At 44.1% G+C, this 17,927-nt stretch overlaps 1 protein-coding gene across 42 annotated transcripts in view; it reads right to left on the bottom strand.

Annotated features, from left to right (window-relative positions):
- Nucleotides 1–16,791: 16,791 nt before the first annotated feature.
- Epb41l3 (erythrocyte membrane protein band 4.1 like 3) overlaps nt 16,792–17,927 on the bottom strand; it is a 214,271-nt gene continuing 213,135 nt past the window's right edge. For 41 of the 42 annotated variants that reach the window (XM_075956193.1, XM_075956173.1, XM_075956195.1 and 38 more), the window contains one exon: nt 16,792–17,659. Coding sequence is in view for 3 of the 42 variants with exons in the window: in XM_075956197.1 (XP_075812312.1) it covers nt 17,654–17,659 (6 nt within the window). In the remaining 39 variants the exon portion in view is untranslated. The remainder of the gene's footprint in view (nt 17,660–17,927) is intronic. The other variant, XM_075956156.1, reaches the window with a different exon arrangement.

Raw genomic sequence — 17,927 nt, 5'->3', positions numbered from 1 at the left:
AGAAAACTCATGTTTTGCCCTCTTCAGAAATAAACCACTGGAGGCTACAAAACATATCTCAGAGGTTTTTAGAAAACTATTTCAAAACAATTAAATGAGAGGAATACTTGTTGCCATTGGTCTGTTCCTTGAGTATATTTAAAGAAATAGTCATTCATGAGTCTCATTAAGGCAGCTTAAAATAAGTTGTCTGGGTGACGTATGCTGTATTGTTCAGCAGCGAAGAATAAAAATCTAAGAGCATCTTATTTTAAAACACAGTCGCTCTTAGTACGGTTTCATAAAAATCCCCTGGGATTGTGTAGGTTGAAGTACTAATGGCCATTAGATGCCACAAAAGTGTTTTCTGCTAAATTTTCTCGTTGTATAGATGTCTCTAAGATAGTCCACTACGTGTTAATTTAAAACTTTGGAGTTCTCTTCGCTCTGTAAGAATGTGAAGTGAAACACACACAATGACCCGACAGGCAAGCCATTAAGTATAAAGTCAGACACAGCAATACGAGCCTGTAAAAATACCTACTTGTTCAAACTCTGCAGGATGCTGAGAATTTGCAGTTATCTCTAGGTTAGGAAAGGTTTGGTGGTCATTTTGTGTAAACTCCCTGTGTGTGAAAAAGAATGACGGTGGGGCTGGAGAGCTAGCTCAGAGCTGGAGAGATGGCTCCAGACGTCCTGAGTTCCAATTCCCAGCAACCACTGGGTGGCTCACCATGAGATCTGGTGCCCCCTTCTGGCCTGCAGGCACACATGCAGGCAGAACACTATATATCTAAACAGACAAATAAATAAATTTTTTTTTGTTTTTTGTTTTTTTGTTTTTTAAAGAATCAGGATGTAATCATCCAGTTATGTGTTTGAAATGAAGATGGTAAAGGGACGATTAACTTTAATAGAACAAAACAATCATCTCTGAAAGCGTCTTGAGTGGGCTATTTTATCCTTTCCAGACTAGCCAGATAAACCCTTTCCTCAGCCTGAGTCTGCTGGCTGTCGCCCTCTTCCTGCTCTGCAGGGTGGGTGGGATTCAGACCTCCAGGCAACAGTATAGGAAAAAGGGTTTCTACTTCAAATTAACTTAATATACAAATTCAGAGCTGCTCCCTTTGAGCTAACTCCTGGCGTGTTTTGCCAGGAAGCCATTCATTTTATCACCGTAACAGGGACTCCAGAAGATACTTGCTGCATGCATGCAAAAGCATGGTGTGCATGAGCAGTTGCTGTATCTTTGGCAACAGACCGAACTGGCCTTGAAAAGTGAACGCCATTAGTATGATTTCACGTTTTAAAAAACGAGACAAGATGCTTGTTTCGGTTTTTCATTTCAGAAGCCGGAGGGTCGTTTGGCCTTTGCTATCTTGTTATTCCAGGTAAGCTTCACCCTTTCCCCATCCCATTTTCATAAACACGTTTACACACTCGCCCAGCTGTGTGGGAGCCTGGCACACAGCTAGGAACCACTCTCAAAGGGCAGGATCCAGAAGGTTTATGAACGAGTCCAGGTGGTGAAGAATGCCCTTTCGGAAGTCAGAGGCTGGCGCTGACGGCTCCCACAGCGAGCAGAGTTCTAACTGAAGTGCAGACAAGGCTGCCACTGGGGAGGGAACAGTGAAACGCGTGTAGGCACTCATACATGCTTTAAGCTGTATGGAGAAGACTTATCCGGGGAAAATGTCCTTTTACCTACACTCATACTACACAGACAATTTCATCTGTTCTTTAGCCCTGTATAGGTTGTAGTTTGATAACTAGGCTATTTGTCACTTTTCTCATAAGTTCTCATCACAGTTTAGAGAGTTGAACTGCAGATATTTTTGTCCTAAGAAACCAAAATTACCTGAAGTTTTCGGGTCACTAAATGGCTCAGTCAACTGCTCTTAACCAATAGGAGAACACAGTGGTGCCAGGTACTATCAGTGACGTAAGCCCTTACCATCACACAAAACAATTACATGAAAAGTTTCGGTTGAGAAATAAATCAGGATCCCTATGTCCACACAGAAGGGCAGGAGTTGTTGCGAATTAGGTCAGTACGATAAATAACCAGGCCAGCTCAAGAATAACAGTTATATTTTCATGGTTGAAAAGGGGAAACTCACGCTACAAGAGTGGGAGGTCCTATCTGTTCGGTGGGCACCAAGCAGAGAGACCGCGCTCCTGGGTCATCCCAGGTTTTCTCCCTGGGGTCCACGCCTTAATTGGATGTGATTGGTTGACAGAGTTTCCCCATCAAGGAGTATCCTAATAAATAACCTGGATAAAGATCCCAGATCTTCACTGCGGGGCAAGGCCAGAAGACACAGTCCAGTCCCGTCTTGTCCCATCTCGTTCCGCCCCTATCCGTCCCGTCCCGTCCTGTGTCCTTGTCCCGTCCCGTGTCCCCCCCCCCCCCCCCCGCTCTGCGACTAAGAGACACCCAGTCAACGTGCAGGGTTGCCTTGGGGACGCTGCAGGAAGGGGCAGCACAGTTCTTGATTCTGCTGTCCTTGGGCAAAGGCAGACTTTACGCAGGGTGAGTCTCACAATGAGCAACGAATAATAGCTTGCCGTGTGTCTGGCACTATTCAAATCACTCCATACATAATTATTTCTCCCGTATGAAATTGCTACTTGTGTAGGTCAGGGCTGGTCACACGTTGTCATTCCAACATGGTTCAAACCATTACTTTATGAATTTTCTTAGCATAACAGACTCGGAAGAAGATATCAAACTGCTCATTTGACACCACAAAGCTAATGAATGCTTTGCAGCGCCAGCTATTCTTGTGGGAATCAGTGGCACCCTCAAATGGGACGGCTGAGGACACCGAGTGAAGGACTGCTTAGTCGAGATCAACAAATAGATCAGCAAGGACATGGACACTCCCCAGACGTCCCAACCAGGGACTGGTGCTAGAACCTGGGCACGGTAGGAGTTATGGGCTGGGGATACTGAATGAAGTATAAACTCTAGAGATGCCTGGTAGGCAAAGAGCTTAAATGTCACCACTATGCATGGCTTTGGGAAAGATGTTAGCATTTTTCTTTTTCCATATCCTAAAGGGCTGAAGTCAGGTGCTCACTCTTTTTAATATATAATGTTTGTCAAAAATTCCTCCGGAGTCATTTGGGGCACAGCAGGCATTCTGTGTGGCAGCGTGGTGGGATGACAGCCAGGCATTATTCACAAGTTCTTAAATAACAGCCATTCGTATTGCCAGGCCTTAATTACCGAGGACCTGCTGACCAGGAGGTCCAACGAGGTTTTCTCCCGTCCTTTCTTCTCCTCGCGGGCCGCCAATTTATCTTAAGAAAAATGAAATGACAGCAACAGAAACCCATTCCAGGCTTTCCGTTTTTTGGATTAGCATTGATCCACAGAAAAAGAGTGGGTTTTGGGATGCCCTTTTACATGTATGTAGTCAGAGTTGACCTCACGACCCTTTCTTGTCTCTTTCAAATGCTTGTTTGTTTTTTTTTCTCTTTCCAAATGGTTCCTCTTTGGCTCTGACATGTTTTCTAAAAGCAAGTTCGGATTCTACATATGTGAGAGAACAAGGTATTTGTCCTTCTGGTCTGACTTATCTTGCTTAAAGTGGAGCTCCCTTCTAGTTCCAGCCATTTCCTGGAAGATGACATCATTTGCTTCTACTTAATGGCTAACAAGAATCCTGTACACATAGGGTGCATGTTCTTCATTCATTCATGCTGATTCCATAACTAGACTATTATGGAGAGCACCACACACCAAGTGGGTGTACATGTGTGTCTATCTATGCTGACCTTCATCACTTCAAACATTCATTTTGATTATATTTAAGTGCATGCACACACATGTGTGCATCTGTGTAGCTACGTGTAGATGAGTATGGGTGCCCTAAGAAGCCAGAGGCATTGAATCCCCTTGTAACTGGAGTTGCAGGTGGTCGTGGTACTCCTAGCTTGAGATGGGTCCTGGGCATCAAACTCTTGTTGTCTGAAAGGGCCCTGTGTGCCTTTAACCACAGGGCCATCTCTCTGGGGCCTATTATCATCTACACTCAGTATTGCAAGTTCTTGGTGAATTTCTGGGCTTTTCTATTCAAGCTCAAGTTTGCCATCAATTCTCTGCATCATGTTTGGATGGATTTTTTTGTGTGTGTGTGCGCGCTGCTTTGACGAATAGCTTGTCATGCTTGCTTCTGCAACCCCCATCTGTCGTGTCCTTCACTCTCCTTGGGGTTACCACCAGGGAGCTCCAGGCATGAAGCTGCCTTGATGGAGGAGGGTCATCTGTCTATGTGTTATTTTTATTGGTTAATAAAGAAACTGCCTTGGCCCTTTGATAGGACAGAAAATTAGGTAGGGGGAGTAAACAGAACAGGATGCTGGGTAGAAGGCAGTGAGGCGGACTTGCGATGAAGCTCCGGCCCAAGATGGACGTTAGGTTAGAATCTTTCCGGTAAGCCACTACCTCGTGGTGCTACACACATTAAGAGAAATGGGTTAATCAAGATGTGAGAGTTAGCCAGTATGGGGCTAGAGCTAATGGGCCAGGCAGTTTTTAAAAGAATACAGTGTTCCGTGTTATTATTTCCAGGGCTAAGCTAGCCATGCAGGAGCCAGGCAGGACGAAAAGCAGGTGTACGTCCCTCATCACTACACTGCGTGTGCTCTCTGGCCCCTTGTTGCCAGTTGTTCTTGGACCCTGTGTAATCCTTCATTCACTGTCTACCAAACCCTGACACACAGCGGAGAAAACTGTCTCTCTCTCAGAAATGACCAGAAACAACGTGGGGGAATTATTCCATTAGAGGAGGGCAGGTTCCTCTCTGCTCCTCGAACCTTGGATGTCGGAGATCATTCAGACCTAAAGATAATTTCATTTGCTTCAAAATCTGAGAGAATTTCTACATCAGCATCAGTGAGAGCCAAGGCTGGCCATGACCCTAGGTTCTCCTGAGTCTCTTGGGAGGCAGGGGAGGTGAGGGCCTGTTCATCAGATAACATCATGTCTGTCTCCCCCAAGTTCTATTACTGCAGGTAAAACACTGGCAAGAATGTAAAAGTTGTCGCAGCTGCTAGCTGTAGATAGACCACGTCACGTGTTATACTTTGATGAGACGGTCACATGACTCACAGGTAGCTCCCATAATCCCACGAGTCACTTTGAACACTCTGTGCTGGGGACAGAACTTACCCATCCTGTTTCCTTCACCTTCTCCATCTCCAACGCTGTCCTGTGAGAGCGGAGCTGGTGTGAAGGCTCCAGCATGTGGAGAGGCTGGGAGGAGTTCTGAGTCATTACAGAAGCCATATTTTACAGTACCAACATTCCACGTACTGCTTAGCCTTGGCATTCTCCGAACATAAGGTATCCAGCGTAAACCAGTCAGACCATCTAAAAATTTCTGGTGACGGAGAGATTTTGATTTAACTTCATTCTTAGTTCTTTTTTTTCCAAAGATCTCCGCTTACCCTCCTCTCCCATCTCTTAAGACCCATCTCTTCTGTGTTTAAACATTGCCATGGACATGATATAAGTCCCGAAAGACAGACCTCGGAAAAGCTTATTGGTAAAACCCTTGTCCATTTCCAAACTTTCTTGAAGGCTATCGTAAGCCATGCACTGGAGATGATGCTTGTCTTACATTTCGTTTCTGTTTTAAGAGTGCTAGAGAGGAGATGCCCAGTACCTCCGCCTAGCCCACGACAGACACGGACCCCCATTTCCTTCAGTGCAACCATGTCTTGAATATCCTGAATATGGACTGAAGACTTTCATGTTAGTCAGAGTTCTCCAGAGAAACAGAACTGATCGAATGAAAACATATAAAGGGAAATTTATTAGAAGGGCTTGCAGGCTGTGGTCCAGTCATCAATGCTGTCTCCTGACAGGAAGGCCAAGAACCCAGGAGTTTTTTAGTCCATTCGGCTGGATGTTTCGGCTGGTCTTCAGTATAGACCGGAATCCTGAAGAAGCACGCTCTAAGGCCAGTGAAGGAGTGGCCTTGCCAGTGAGAGTGAGGACAAGCAGGCAAAGGGCAAAAGCCTCCGTCTTCATTTCCCTTTATACCAGCAGCACGTGGGTGTGGCCCAGATTTAAGGTGGGTCTTCCGACGTGAAAGATCCAATCAAGAGAGGTCTCACAGGTGCACCCAGTAGCTCGGGTTTTGGCCAATGTCAGATGTTGTCAACGCTGACAAACAAGAACTTCGGCCTCTCCGCAGGTGCGAGCTGAAGCTGTGGTCCCCACCCGTGGGCAGCGCTTGGTCGTTCACACTGGTGCTCTTGATGCTGAGGCGGTCCCATCCAGCGCCATCTGTCTTCACTCCGTGATATTTGGGTCAATGTTTCTCTGTTGCTGAGAGGGACCTGTAAGCAGACGGCTCTTTGAAAAGTCGAAGGTTGACCCACTTACCACTTCTTTGGAGAAGTGTCTGCTATCTACGAATCCTGCTGGTCTGGACTTTAGTGAACAGAACGAATTCTTTCAAGGTCATTGTCTAGGTCTTGTCTACCCCAATATGTGGATTGGATATCCCTTTTCCTGATGCGTTTGGTTTGGAGCCTATCATTTAACAGCTGAGTCTTATCTCCAATCCCAGTACCCCTCTCAAGACAACGCCGTTGTCACAGATAATCTATCAGGATAGATGCCCGACAAAAGGGAGATGTCCTTTCTTGCTCGTGCACTGTTTGCCCTTCTCAGTCCACCACGGGATGAGGCAGCATGCAGGGTCTTGGCAGATGTCCTTTCTGCGTTGGTCTAGGGGACTTCTCAGGATCTGGAACCATGGACAGGCGACCTTCAGTTGTTGGAATGTAGCCAACCTTAGGCATTCTACTATGGCAACACAGGAACTGTAAAATGACCTTTCTTCTTTGGACTCTTACTATGCACTGATTATATCTGCTCCTAAGTCATCTTATAGATTAAGGGTTTTGTCTACATGCATACCTCTCTTTAACCTATTTATGAGAGCCATAATTAGTTGTCTGCCGTGGCTGTTTGAGAACCATCACCGAAGGTCTATTTTGGGTGATTACAATACATGAATAGTGTCAGCCTTTTGAGTTTTGTTGTAGTTTTTTGAATAATCATTGGTACCTCCTTGGAAACTCCTACTTTCTGTCACGTTGCTTGTTTTTGTCACGTTTATGAGATGATGCCTTCTCGTCCCTGTGAGGTACAATTTCTTTTACAGAAAGCATCGCTTCTGTTCCTACTGCTGGGGCTGATGTTGCTGGTTTCATTAGGGTGACATCCATGTCTCCTGTGGTGTTCTAGAAGTCACCCCACTTAATCTCCAGGATTCTCAAGGTGTAGGGTGTCAACAGGTTTGTGCCCACAGTGACTTCAGATTGTTGTCTGCATACATCGCTACAGCAATGTCGATGGGGCCCATTTGTTTCCCTTTGCAGATGAAAATCACAGCAGGTCAAGGAAGGCTGTCACCCAGATCTCCCTGAAAGTCAGTGATTCCCAAAACACGAGTTCCAGAATGCGAGAACTTGCTAGAAAGGCTCATCTTGGGACTGAAGCCCAGAATTGTAACACCCCTCCCAAGCTCTTCCGGTACATGATCGGGTCTGACACCCCTTCACTCAGATGATCTGTGGACTTAAAAATAACAGCAAAGCCAGGTTCCCACCTGCAGACCCATTAGTTTAGATTGAGGACGCTCTTTCAGGGCTCCTAAGCATTTCCAGAAAAGGCACAGATAGGAGCTAACCAGGCACACAAAGGCTCCACAGAGGTTTGGAACAGAGTCCATTGCTGACTTCACATGGTGTCTTCCAGAGCAAACAGACACTTCAGTGTAGAAAAGCACAATCAAAGATGTGTACATACCTGTTTAGAACAGTGATGTAGTGGTCATGGCAACATGCAGACTTAGGTTTTTAAATTCAGTGTATGCTTAGCTGCCTTCTCAATGGGCTCTGGGATATTTGTGCCAGGCTTACTGTTTCATTGACAAAATGGAATCGTCACCATAGAAACACATAAACAACAGCAACAGAACTGTGCTGTTCTCTGGGGTATTTTTATTTATTTTCTAATAGAGTATGTTGGATGTCTGTAGAAATTTGTTGAAATGACTGCGGAACCCAAACAGGCTGTTGCTACTATTGCTGCATAATATATTTCTACTCTTGGTCTTTTAATGTAATATACATATTACATTATACACACACACACACACACACACACACACACACACATATATATATATATATATATATATATATATATATATATATATATATTGAAACTTAAGCTATGTTGTCAGGTTTGAAGAAAAGTATCCTAATTTTCTATGCTGAGTTGGTATTACAGAAGTTAACAGCCACATCGGTCTAGAAATATTGAACTTATTTTGTTTTCATTAGTACGAGAGTTATATACTAAATATGTAAAGTCTTATCTTCATGAGTGAGATCACAAAAACTAATGACGTTTTCTATAAATGTATGAAAAACCCCCAAACATATGTAAAACTAATCGGACATTTCTTCCTTGTCCCTGTAAGAGGTTAAAAATTGACTTCCGTTCTGGGAGGGATCTTAGCTATGACCACTCCGGTCACCTGAGATCTAGTCCGCAGTGGCAGTTTAGCAGCTTCTGAGTGGCATGTCTGCATTCACAGGGTTGCTTTCCCAAATAGAGGTGACTGGCCAGGGCTGCCATGAACTAACTGGTTTGATTTCTCATTATGGATACGGTGGTAAGTGGGTCTGAGAGTGGAAATAATGCTAGTACGTCAGTTGGTCATTACACACTTCCAAAGAACTCTTCTCATTTGTTCTTGTCTGGTCACCTACTTTCTCACTCATTCGAAAGGTTCTCTGCTATGGAATACTGCGCACTGCACGAAGATGTATTTCTGTGATTGGTGTAGTAAACAGCTTAGTGGCCAATAGCTAGACAGGAGAGAATAGGCGGGCCTTCCATGGAGAGAGAGAATATGGAGAAAGTTGAGTCACCAGCCAGAGACAGAGAAAGCAGGAGTAGCAGTACAGAGGTGATTAAACACATAGATTAATCTTATAACATAGATTAATATAAATGGGTTCATTTAACTTTTAAGAGCTAGTTGAGAACAAGCCTAAACTATGGCCGAGCACTCATAACTAATGATAAGTCTCCGTGCCATTATTTGGGAGCTGGAGGTACAGAGAAAGACTTATTATGTCTTCATCACAACCTCTTTATGGCCCTGATTCTCTAGTTGGTGCTAAGGGTAAGGAGCAGCAGGGCAGAGGTTGTGAGGTGGCGGGTGTAAGAGGTAGATACAAAGATGCTGACAATGGAGACTTTACATTTCAATTCTGGCCAAGCTTGCTTAAGAAGACAGGGCAGGAAGCAGACAGCTTTGTGTACGGGAAAGTAAGGGTTAAGCAGAACCCAGAGAGACTTATCTTTCAATTATCAGGTGGTGATACTTAAATTACTTTTATGGCACACTAAATAACATCCCTAAAAAGCCAATGTAGGCCTAAACCGCTAATGTGCACCTAAGGAGAGGCTCATTCGTCTGTAAAGACCCAGCATCCAGTGTTGTTATAAATTACTTCATTATCTATAATAGGAATGCACCCATCACCATTTTAATTAGAAGGTGACCGAGGAGGTGAGTCTTTAACAAAGGCATTTGTAACATTCAGTGATGGTAATAATGGCCTCGGCATTGAAGGAAGAAGTTTTCCAAGTTTTTTTCTCATTTACATGCCCTTCATGCTCCATTATTATTAGCTTCCCTATAAAATTATTGGCATTGTATCTTTAATTGCTTTTCTAAACGGTGAAATAATAGTGATGGGAATTTTGGAAAACCGGGGAAGCACAGAGAAGAAAACGATCAGGCGGTACTCCCCCATTGTGGCCTCCCAGACATTCTCTGCACAGATGAGAAGTCTCTAATTAGTAACCCGGGGTGCAAACACATTCACGTTTATACAGTACATTAGGCTGACTCTCCTCTCCTGGGTTGGTGTTTTGTAATTTTTGGAGATTATATAATAATTTGCTCATGTAAATATAACACAGACTTCCCTCTTGCCGGTATTTAGGCTTTTATTTTTTGTTTTGTAACTCATAATGCATGCCGAGACAGTCATCTATCCTCATACATCACCTCCTGGCTACATCTTCTTTAAAGACGTTTCCCGGGGTGGATGTGCTGGCCGCAAGCTCTGATATTCGTGTCTACATGTCTGCATCAGTGCTAACCCAGATAACCGTAGTGCGAATAATAAAAACCCAGAGACAGATATTGGGGTTCAACCTGAAGATCAGAAAAGCAAAGCAGCCATGCCACTAGAGAGCTCTTAATCCATGAATGCTTCTGACTGAAAGAGAACAAATTCCTGTCTCCTTCCCTCTTATATTCCTCTCTAGTGTTGATATAAAAGGCTTGCATCACCACTGCCCGCCCTCTATGGCTAACTAGTGTGGCTGCTGGGATTGAAGGTGTGTGCCACCACTGCCTAGCCTGGACCAGTGTGGCTTTTTTGTGTTCTGATCTTCAGGCGAGCTGTATTTATTAAAATACAAATGAATATCACTGCAGACCTGCCAACTATGCTCTCACCAGCAGGGTATTTCGTGGCTTCTCCTTTGTTCCTCGCTAATGCTTAGAGTTAAAGCTGTTTCAGCCAGTTTGATTATTGGAGGATTACATTGCACCTATGTGTGTGTTTCTTTGTCCTTGCTTGTCTTTAAGAATATTTAAGAAGGAGAATGAATGGGTCTGAAACTCAGGTAACAAGTATTCTGGCTGTTGTTCAGTGTTTGGGATGGTTTGGAACTTCACAGGTATTGCTTCTCTTCCTTAAGGTAAGCTGACCTATCTCTTACGGGTCATATTTTCTCTCTCTCTCTCTCTCTCTCTCTCTCTCTCTCTCTCTCTCTCTCTCTCTCTCTTTCTCGGGATACAGGTGTGCAGATATTTAGAAGTTCATTTCCATCTATCTTCTGATTCTAAATTACTATTTCCATAGGATAAAGTCAGTTTCAAGGACTGCTCCTGTGAGCCGCTTAAGTGTGATAATCCTAAAGGGTCCTTTGAGTTTGACATTTCTCTGATTTTCATTGCAGAGCGAGTGTTGTGGAAAGGACCTCGTCAGTGTGGTATTCTTTTCCATTGCTGTTCAGGGGCTCACATAGAAGCTGCAGCTACGATGGTTTGGATGAGAAACATTCCCGTCGTCTCCAGCATTTGAAACCCCAGTTGGTGGCTCTGCTTGGGGACGCCTTGCTGAAGAATGTCGCTGGAGACAGGCTTTGAGAGTTTAAAGGCTTGCATCATTTTAAGCTTGCCCTCTTGGCTTCGTGCTTTGCCATTTAAGACCTGAGGTCTCAGCTTGCTGCTCCAGCCGCCATGGCTGCCTGCTGCCCTGCTTCCCTGCTTCCCCACCTTGCAGGTGATCGGCCCCTGTCCCTCTGGAACTGGAAGCCCAAATGAACCCTTATTTCTATAAGCAGCATTGGTCATGGTGTTCTTATCACAGCACAGAAAAGTAATTAACACAGGCGCTCCAGGAACATTTGGAAACCAGGGAATCTGTTTCATTTTCTGAATGGGAGAGTTGAGATAGAAGTGAAGTCAGCTACTTGTTCAAAACGGCAAATCTAATAAAAGTGCTGCTTTTGTGCTTCTCTAGTGTTTGCTTTCTAACCCGAGGTCTTTTAATTAACCATGCATTTTTTCTCAACAAGGAAAAGATGGCTATTAAAATTAAAATTTGCATCGTTGAAACTTTACATGCAGAGGCGACAGAAGAGCGCCAGGGTTTGAATGCGCAAAGTCTCCTCCCAGACTCGGGCGTTTAAATCCTACTCCCTGTAGAGGAGATTGCTTTGGAAGATTGAGGAACATGGAACCTAACTGGCAGACAGAGCCACCAGGGTATGGAGGTAGGGTTATAGCATGACTCAGATTCTTCCTCAAGCTTTCTGCTTCCCAGTCAGCTGCCAAGATGAGGAAAATCCACGAGCCACTTGTAACTCCCAGGGAGTGATGTCTGCTGCCAGGCTTGCCCTAGCATGGTGGGCTGTACTCCTTCAAGGTACCTTTGTCAGGAATTTGGGCACTGTGTAGGGTAAAGTTCCTCCCATTGATAGTAACATAGCGAATACCCTTTAGCTTACTAACCTTAGATATCTGGAGAGAGAGAGAGAGAGAGAGAGAGAGAGAGAGAGAGAGAGAGAGAGAGAGAGAGAGAGAGAGAGAGAGAGAGAGAGAAAACCTGGCATGGACTTTTTCTGATAGGCACTCTGCCTTTCCTCTTTTCAAAATAATCCCATCCTGGTGTTGTTTTAATCATCTAAATGATTTTTAATTATTATTAATTTTACCAACACAGATATCTGTCCCTCAACAAGCATAGTTGGGTGGTTAGGTTACAGTCCTAGTGTAAGGATTTCCTGCGACTCCTAGAGGTAAGGGTCTTAGAGACCATGAATTGTGGTAATCATTCCACTTTCTGCCCTGCACGTCTGTATGGATGATGCTGTACTGATGTGCGTTTGCCTTTTCTCATATTTCCCTCATCTCTTTACGTTTACAGTCCACTTTTAAGGTTTCCCCGAGTTCCCAGACATTCTCCCGAATTTTCATTTTGGATATTATGTATACGTTTATTTGTTCTCTGGCTGTTCCTCCTTGGCACCATGATCTTTCACGGATAGATTAAAATTCTTAGGCATGTGGCTTTTGTTGACTTTTTCGGTCTTCTGCATAGTCTCATTTTGAATCTTTAATCTCCCGTAGTAGAGCCTTCCTTCAAATATCTAACCAAGTTGTAGGTATAGTGGTTTTAGTAAGAATGGCCCCCGTAGGGCATAAAGGTGGGATATTGTTGGAATAGGAGTGGTTCACGGATGATGGACACAGAATTCAAGAGGTCTCTGCAGCAGGAAGTGCTACCATCGGGAGCTTCTCCTCCAGTGCAAACATTTCCTGTTTCAGAACCCTTACCAGCCCCATAAAGGATTTGGGCTTCAGAGAAAAACCCAGAAAAGCTGATGTTTCAGACTAAGCAAATAGACGGATATGTTCAGTCATGGGCACACATTCTGAGCAGCCCAATAATACGAACTGTGATGGACGGGCTACCGTCTATGACGCATGACTAAGAAGACAGTCCATCGAAGAATCCATAGGTCAGTAAACATTATAGCCCTGGTTTTTTATTTGACAGTGTTGCTTCCAGATGTGCGAAAATCCATTTGTAAAAATTACACATCAAGATGTGGAGTGAGTCTCTAACAGGAGCACTTGGGAGGGCAAAGCAAGACGCCGTTGAGTAAGCTCAAGACTGGACAGGTTATGCAGCAAGATCTTGTCTCAACAAAACGATAATGCTGCTGCTGCTGCTTTGGGAGGCACAGAACAAGGAATGCTGGTAGGAAAGTTGTAACACGCAAGGGCTAAACGGACAGAAGAAGATAGTTTCATTTCGTAAATGGGCTGCAGCAGGGGTGGAGACCAGAGCGATGTCGGGTTGGATATGTGAACAGAATAGCCTGTGCACAGCTTCAGGTCTGCTGGAAGGTGCTGTGCATGCTGCCAGATGTGACGCTATCATTCATCTTCCCTAGTTGTGAACACTGCGAGTGACCGTAATGACTGGCCAGACATGATCACTGATGAAAATGTGGCCTGACCACCATGGGGGAGTGCCCAACTACTTCCTGATTAAAGTCTGTTCATCAAGATGAAACCCATATTTGGCATCAATAGTGGGCAAAGACCCTGCGATGAGATAGGCCCTAGGTAGAAACTACAACTCTTATTCTGTTAAATGGACTTAATACTAAACCAGCTCCTAATGACTTACTGTTATAGCCATAGATTATGATGCCAAAGTTGTTTTATCTTCGGCTGCTAATTTTGTAGTAATTAGCATATGAAAATAATAGAAAATATGGGTTTAGTGCTAACAAGGAAGTATTCCTATTACAAATACCTAAATACATAGGAGAGACTTGGAATTTGTTGGCTGTCGGTGGAGCTGGGAAAAGTGTGGAGGGCACTGTGGAGAAAGAAAACAACGCTGAAGATACGACTCTTTTGACAGCGCCTGTCATTGCTAAGGAGAGAGACATGGAGGTAATAAGAACACCCAGTCTGGGAAGAATTTGGACTCTGACTGAGCAGGCTATCTCAAGACACTATGTACCAGTTCTATACGTTAACTAAAGTAGTAACGTTTCCAAGGCACCTTAGAAAGTTCTTTAGGTTTATGACAGGAATGTTTTGTCTGCACGTGCGTCTGTGTATCACAAGTGTGCCCACTGCCCAGCAGGCAGGAGAGAGCACTGGGTCCTCGGAAACTGGCATTACAGATGGTTGAGAACTTCCGGCTGGGTGCCGGGAACCAAACATGGATCCTGCATAAGAGCAACAAGCTTCGTGACGAGCTGATGCCCTTTCAGAGGCAAATGGCAGGCACTCAACTTTCTAAGCGTTTCTAATCTGCTTTGTGTGTTTGTTCTGGTGTCACGGATGTGCCCTTATGGGTGTGTTTGAAGGTATGTGTCCGTGTGCATGGGAGTGTGGTGGCTACAAGTTAACCTTGGGTGCTATTTCTCAGGCGCCGTCCACTGTGACTTTTGAGACAGGGTCTCTCATTGGTATGGAGTTTATTGACTAGGCCAGGCTGGCTGGTCAGTAAGCAACAGTCCATTTTTTCCATCTCCCCATCAATGGAACCACTAGAACACACTATCACACTCGGTTTTTATATTTATTTATTTATTTATTTATTTATTTATTATGCACACAATATTCTGTCTGTGTGTATGTCTGCAGGCCAGAAGAGGGTACCAGATCTCATTACAGATGGTTGTGAGCTACCATGTGGTTGCCGGGAATTGAACTCAGGACCTTTGGAAGAACAGGCAATGCTCTTAACCACTGAGCCATCTCTCCAGCCCCCACACTGGGTTTTTTAAAAAAATTCATTTGTGTGTGTGATCAGTGTTTGCCTCTATGTATGTGTGCACACTATGTGCATGCCTGGTGCCTGCAGACGCCAGAAGAGGATTTTTGGGGTCCCCGGAACTATAGTGACAACTGGTTGTAAGCTGTCATGTGGGTGCTGGGAACTAAACCTGGGTCCTCTGCATGAGCAGAAAGTGCTCTTAACCTTTGAGTCATCTCTCCAGCTCCTCCCTCTTCTTCTTCTTCTTCTTTTTTTTTTTTTTTGATTTTTCGAGTCAGGGTTTCTCCATAGCTTTTGGTTCCTGTCCTGGCACTAGCTCTTGTAGACCAGGCTGGCCTCGAACTCACAGAGATCCACCTGCCTCTGCCTCCCGAGTGCTGGGATTAAAGGCGTGCGCCACCACCGCCCGCCCATCTCCCTCTTCTTTTTGGGTTGCAGGGCTGGAACTCATTTCTCACGCCGGTAGGGCAGTACTTTACCTACTGAACTATAAATCTTTAGCTCCGATTTTTTTTTAAAAAGATGTATTTATTTATTATATATACAATATTCTGCCTGCATGTATTCCTATGGGCCAGAAGAGGGCACTGGATCTCATTACAGATGGTTGTGAGCCACCATGTGGTGGGAATTGAACTCAGGACCTTTGGAAGAACAGCCAGTGCTATTATCCTCTGAGCCATCTCTCCAGCCCCTCCAACTTTTTTCTCTTTAAGTCAGAAAGCTAGGTAAATCATGACAAGGAAGATATCAATAAAGGCTGGTTCCTTTGGTTCTTAGCTTTCCTCCGCACCATGAGCACCTGGAAGAGGCCACGCAGGCCTTTGTAACACCCACTGCCTCATTTATGTGGAGCTGGTATCTGGAAGGAAGAGTAGTGTTTTCTATTTTTATTTTTTTCCATATAACATTTCTATCGATTCTTTGGGAATTTCGCATCTTACACCCCAGTCATACTCATTCCCCAGGCTTTCCATGTCTGCCCCTGGCTTGTGACTACCCTGTTCCAACCAAAAAAGAAACAACAACAGCAACAACAACGAAAGAACCCAAGTCCAATGTGTGTTCTCTGTATACTCGCTGGAGCATCAAACTCCCAGTGACCTGGCCTTTTAGTAGAACTGAGTTCTTCCCCACCCCCGCCAGAAGCCATCAGTCGTGGAGAGCTTCACTTTAGCATCCCTGTTACACTGAGTTCTCTTCGATGACATCCTACCTAGGCTATTACTTCCCTTGGGGGGAGGGGTAGAGGTGGGAGTAAGGGTGGCCACAGAAGTCTTCCATGTTCCTCTTTTTCAACTGTGCAACGGCTGTCATGGATACCACAGTCAAAGCAGCTTTCTTAGGAGCAGCGGTTCTTAGCTAACTAAAAGTACCCAGAGGCATCAAGTTCCTTTTTCTCACGAGAGCCTATAACGCCCCTTGGAAGCCATTGCAGGTAATTGAATATTTCTATAAATGTATTTTGCTCTCATCCCCAACTCTCCAAGGTCTGTATGGCTGAATGTGCGTGTCTCTCTAACCCTGTTTAGCAAGGATTGCCCTATACTTCAGATAGAGGAGGCCTCTGGTGCCATGCAAATGTGAACTCTGGCTAAACCACAGGAAACCGGAATCATTCCACACAGAAAATTAGAGCTTTCAATGCATTTGCCATTTTTATTTCGCGATGCGGTAACATGATTCAGGACGGGCTGTGATGCAGTGGACAGCGTAATGGAGAATATATCTTTCTGGAGGCTCTTTCAAACTAAACACTAAATAGTTTAATTACAGTGGAAATTCTGTACAATTTAAGGCTTGGCTCTGAACTAGATTGGAAATATGGACCAGATTTGTAAATAAAACACCTTTTTGTTCAAGTAAAAGAAGAAAAAAAAATCAATGAAAAAATACAAGGAAAAGAAAAACAACAAGAAAAAGCAGCCCGGCAGATCTTCCTGGAGTGGATTTTCGTAATATTATAAACTAACAAAAATACAGGTTTTCTTCCTCAAACAATGATAATGTACATATTGAGGGTTTGCTCAGGTAATTCGGAGAATCTTTCTGGATTGAACGCAGGCCAGAGTGAAGGAGTAGGAAGAAATTACATCAGTGTGCTAGAATCAATTCTACCTTATAACAAATTAGAGACACAAAGCAAGGTTGTAAGCATCAAGTATTTCTAGAGGGTCAGAGAGTCATTACTGCTTACTGGTGAGAATAATAAAACCAGATTAGACAAGGACAAGATTCAAGTTGTTCACTGAATAAAGTCGGTTATTGGCACATCTAATCTGGGGTAAATCTGACACACCGGACCTAGACGGCTGATAGCATTTTAGGGTAGTTAACATTTGTTTGTAAACAGAATTTGTCACCTATGAGACTGTGGTTCTGTGGAGACTTTAATAATAAACTATGGTAGGCATGAGTTGTGGTCGTGTTACATGAGATCACGGTTTACACAGTTGGCTATGAACGTGCAGGTCGGGTTGAAAACAGAGATTTCGGTGGAAATCAAAAGTGCGGCTCTTTTGTGATTTTTATTATCGCTTCATGCAGTGTCAGTTTAGAGATGCCGATTCGGATTGCTTTATACGGGGAAGATCTCTCTGCCAGTGTCTTTCATTAACGGTCAAGGTCAGTTCTTCTGGAATTTTCCACGGACAGATGCAAGTCAGTTGGTTAGAAGAGGGAACGCCACATAGGCTCCGGTTTTCCTAACGGTTTACATGACTGGGTTCGTGTGCAAGCTGAGTTACTCCTGTGGGAAGAAAGGTTCCATCAGTTTCTCATCGGAAAACATCCGAGCAGTTACAAAAGGTGCTGTGGAGGTTAGAATGCTCATTCTGACGGGAGGCTGTTACATGGCAACAGAAAACTACATCACTCAAGTGGCCGAAGCCCATTGGAGAAAAAAAAATATTTTTTCTCTCTCTCACGTTTGCTTTCATCTTTCAAGAATTCTATTAATTGGGGTCTGAGTGAGTTTAGCATTTACTTCTCCTACTTTTAAAAGAGGTATTACTCAT

The sequence above is a fragment of the Microtus pennsylvanicus genome, chromosome 22 (genome assembly GCF_037038515.1).
Source record: "Microtus pennsylvanicus isolate mMicPen1 chromosome 22, mMicPen1.hap1, whole genome shotgun sequence".
NCBI lineage: Eukaryota > Metazoa > Chordata > Mammalia > Rodentia > Cricetidae > Microtus > Microtus pennsylvanicus.
Note: the sequence above shows the minus strand (reverse complement) of the source record. Positions and strands in the feature narration are given on the sequence as shown.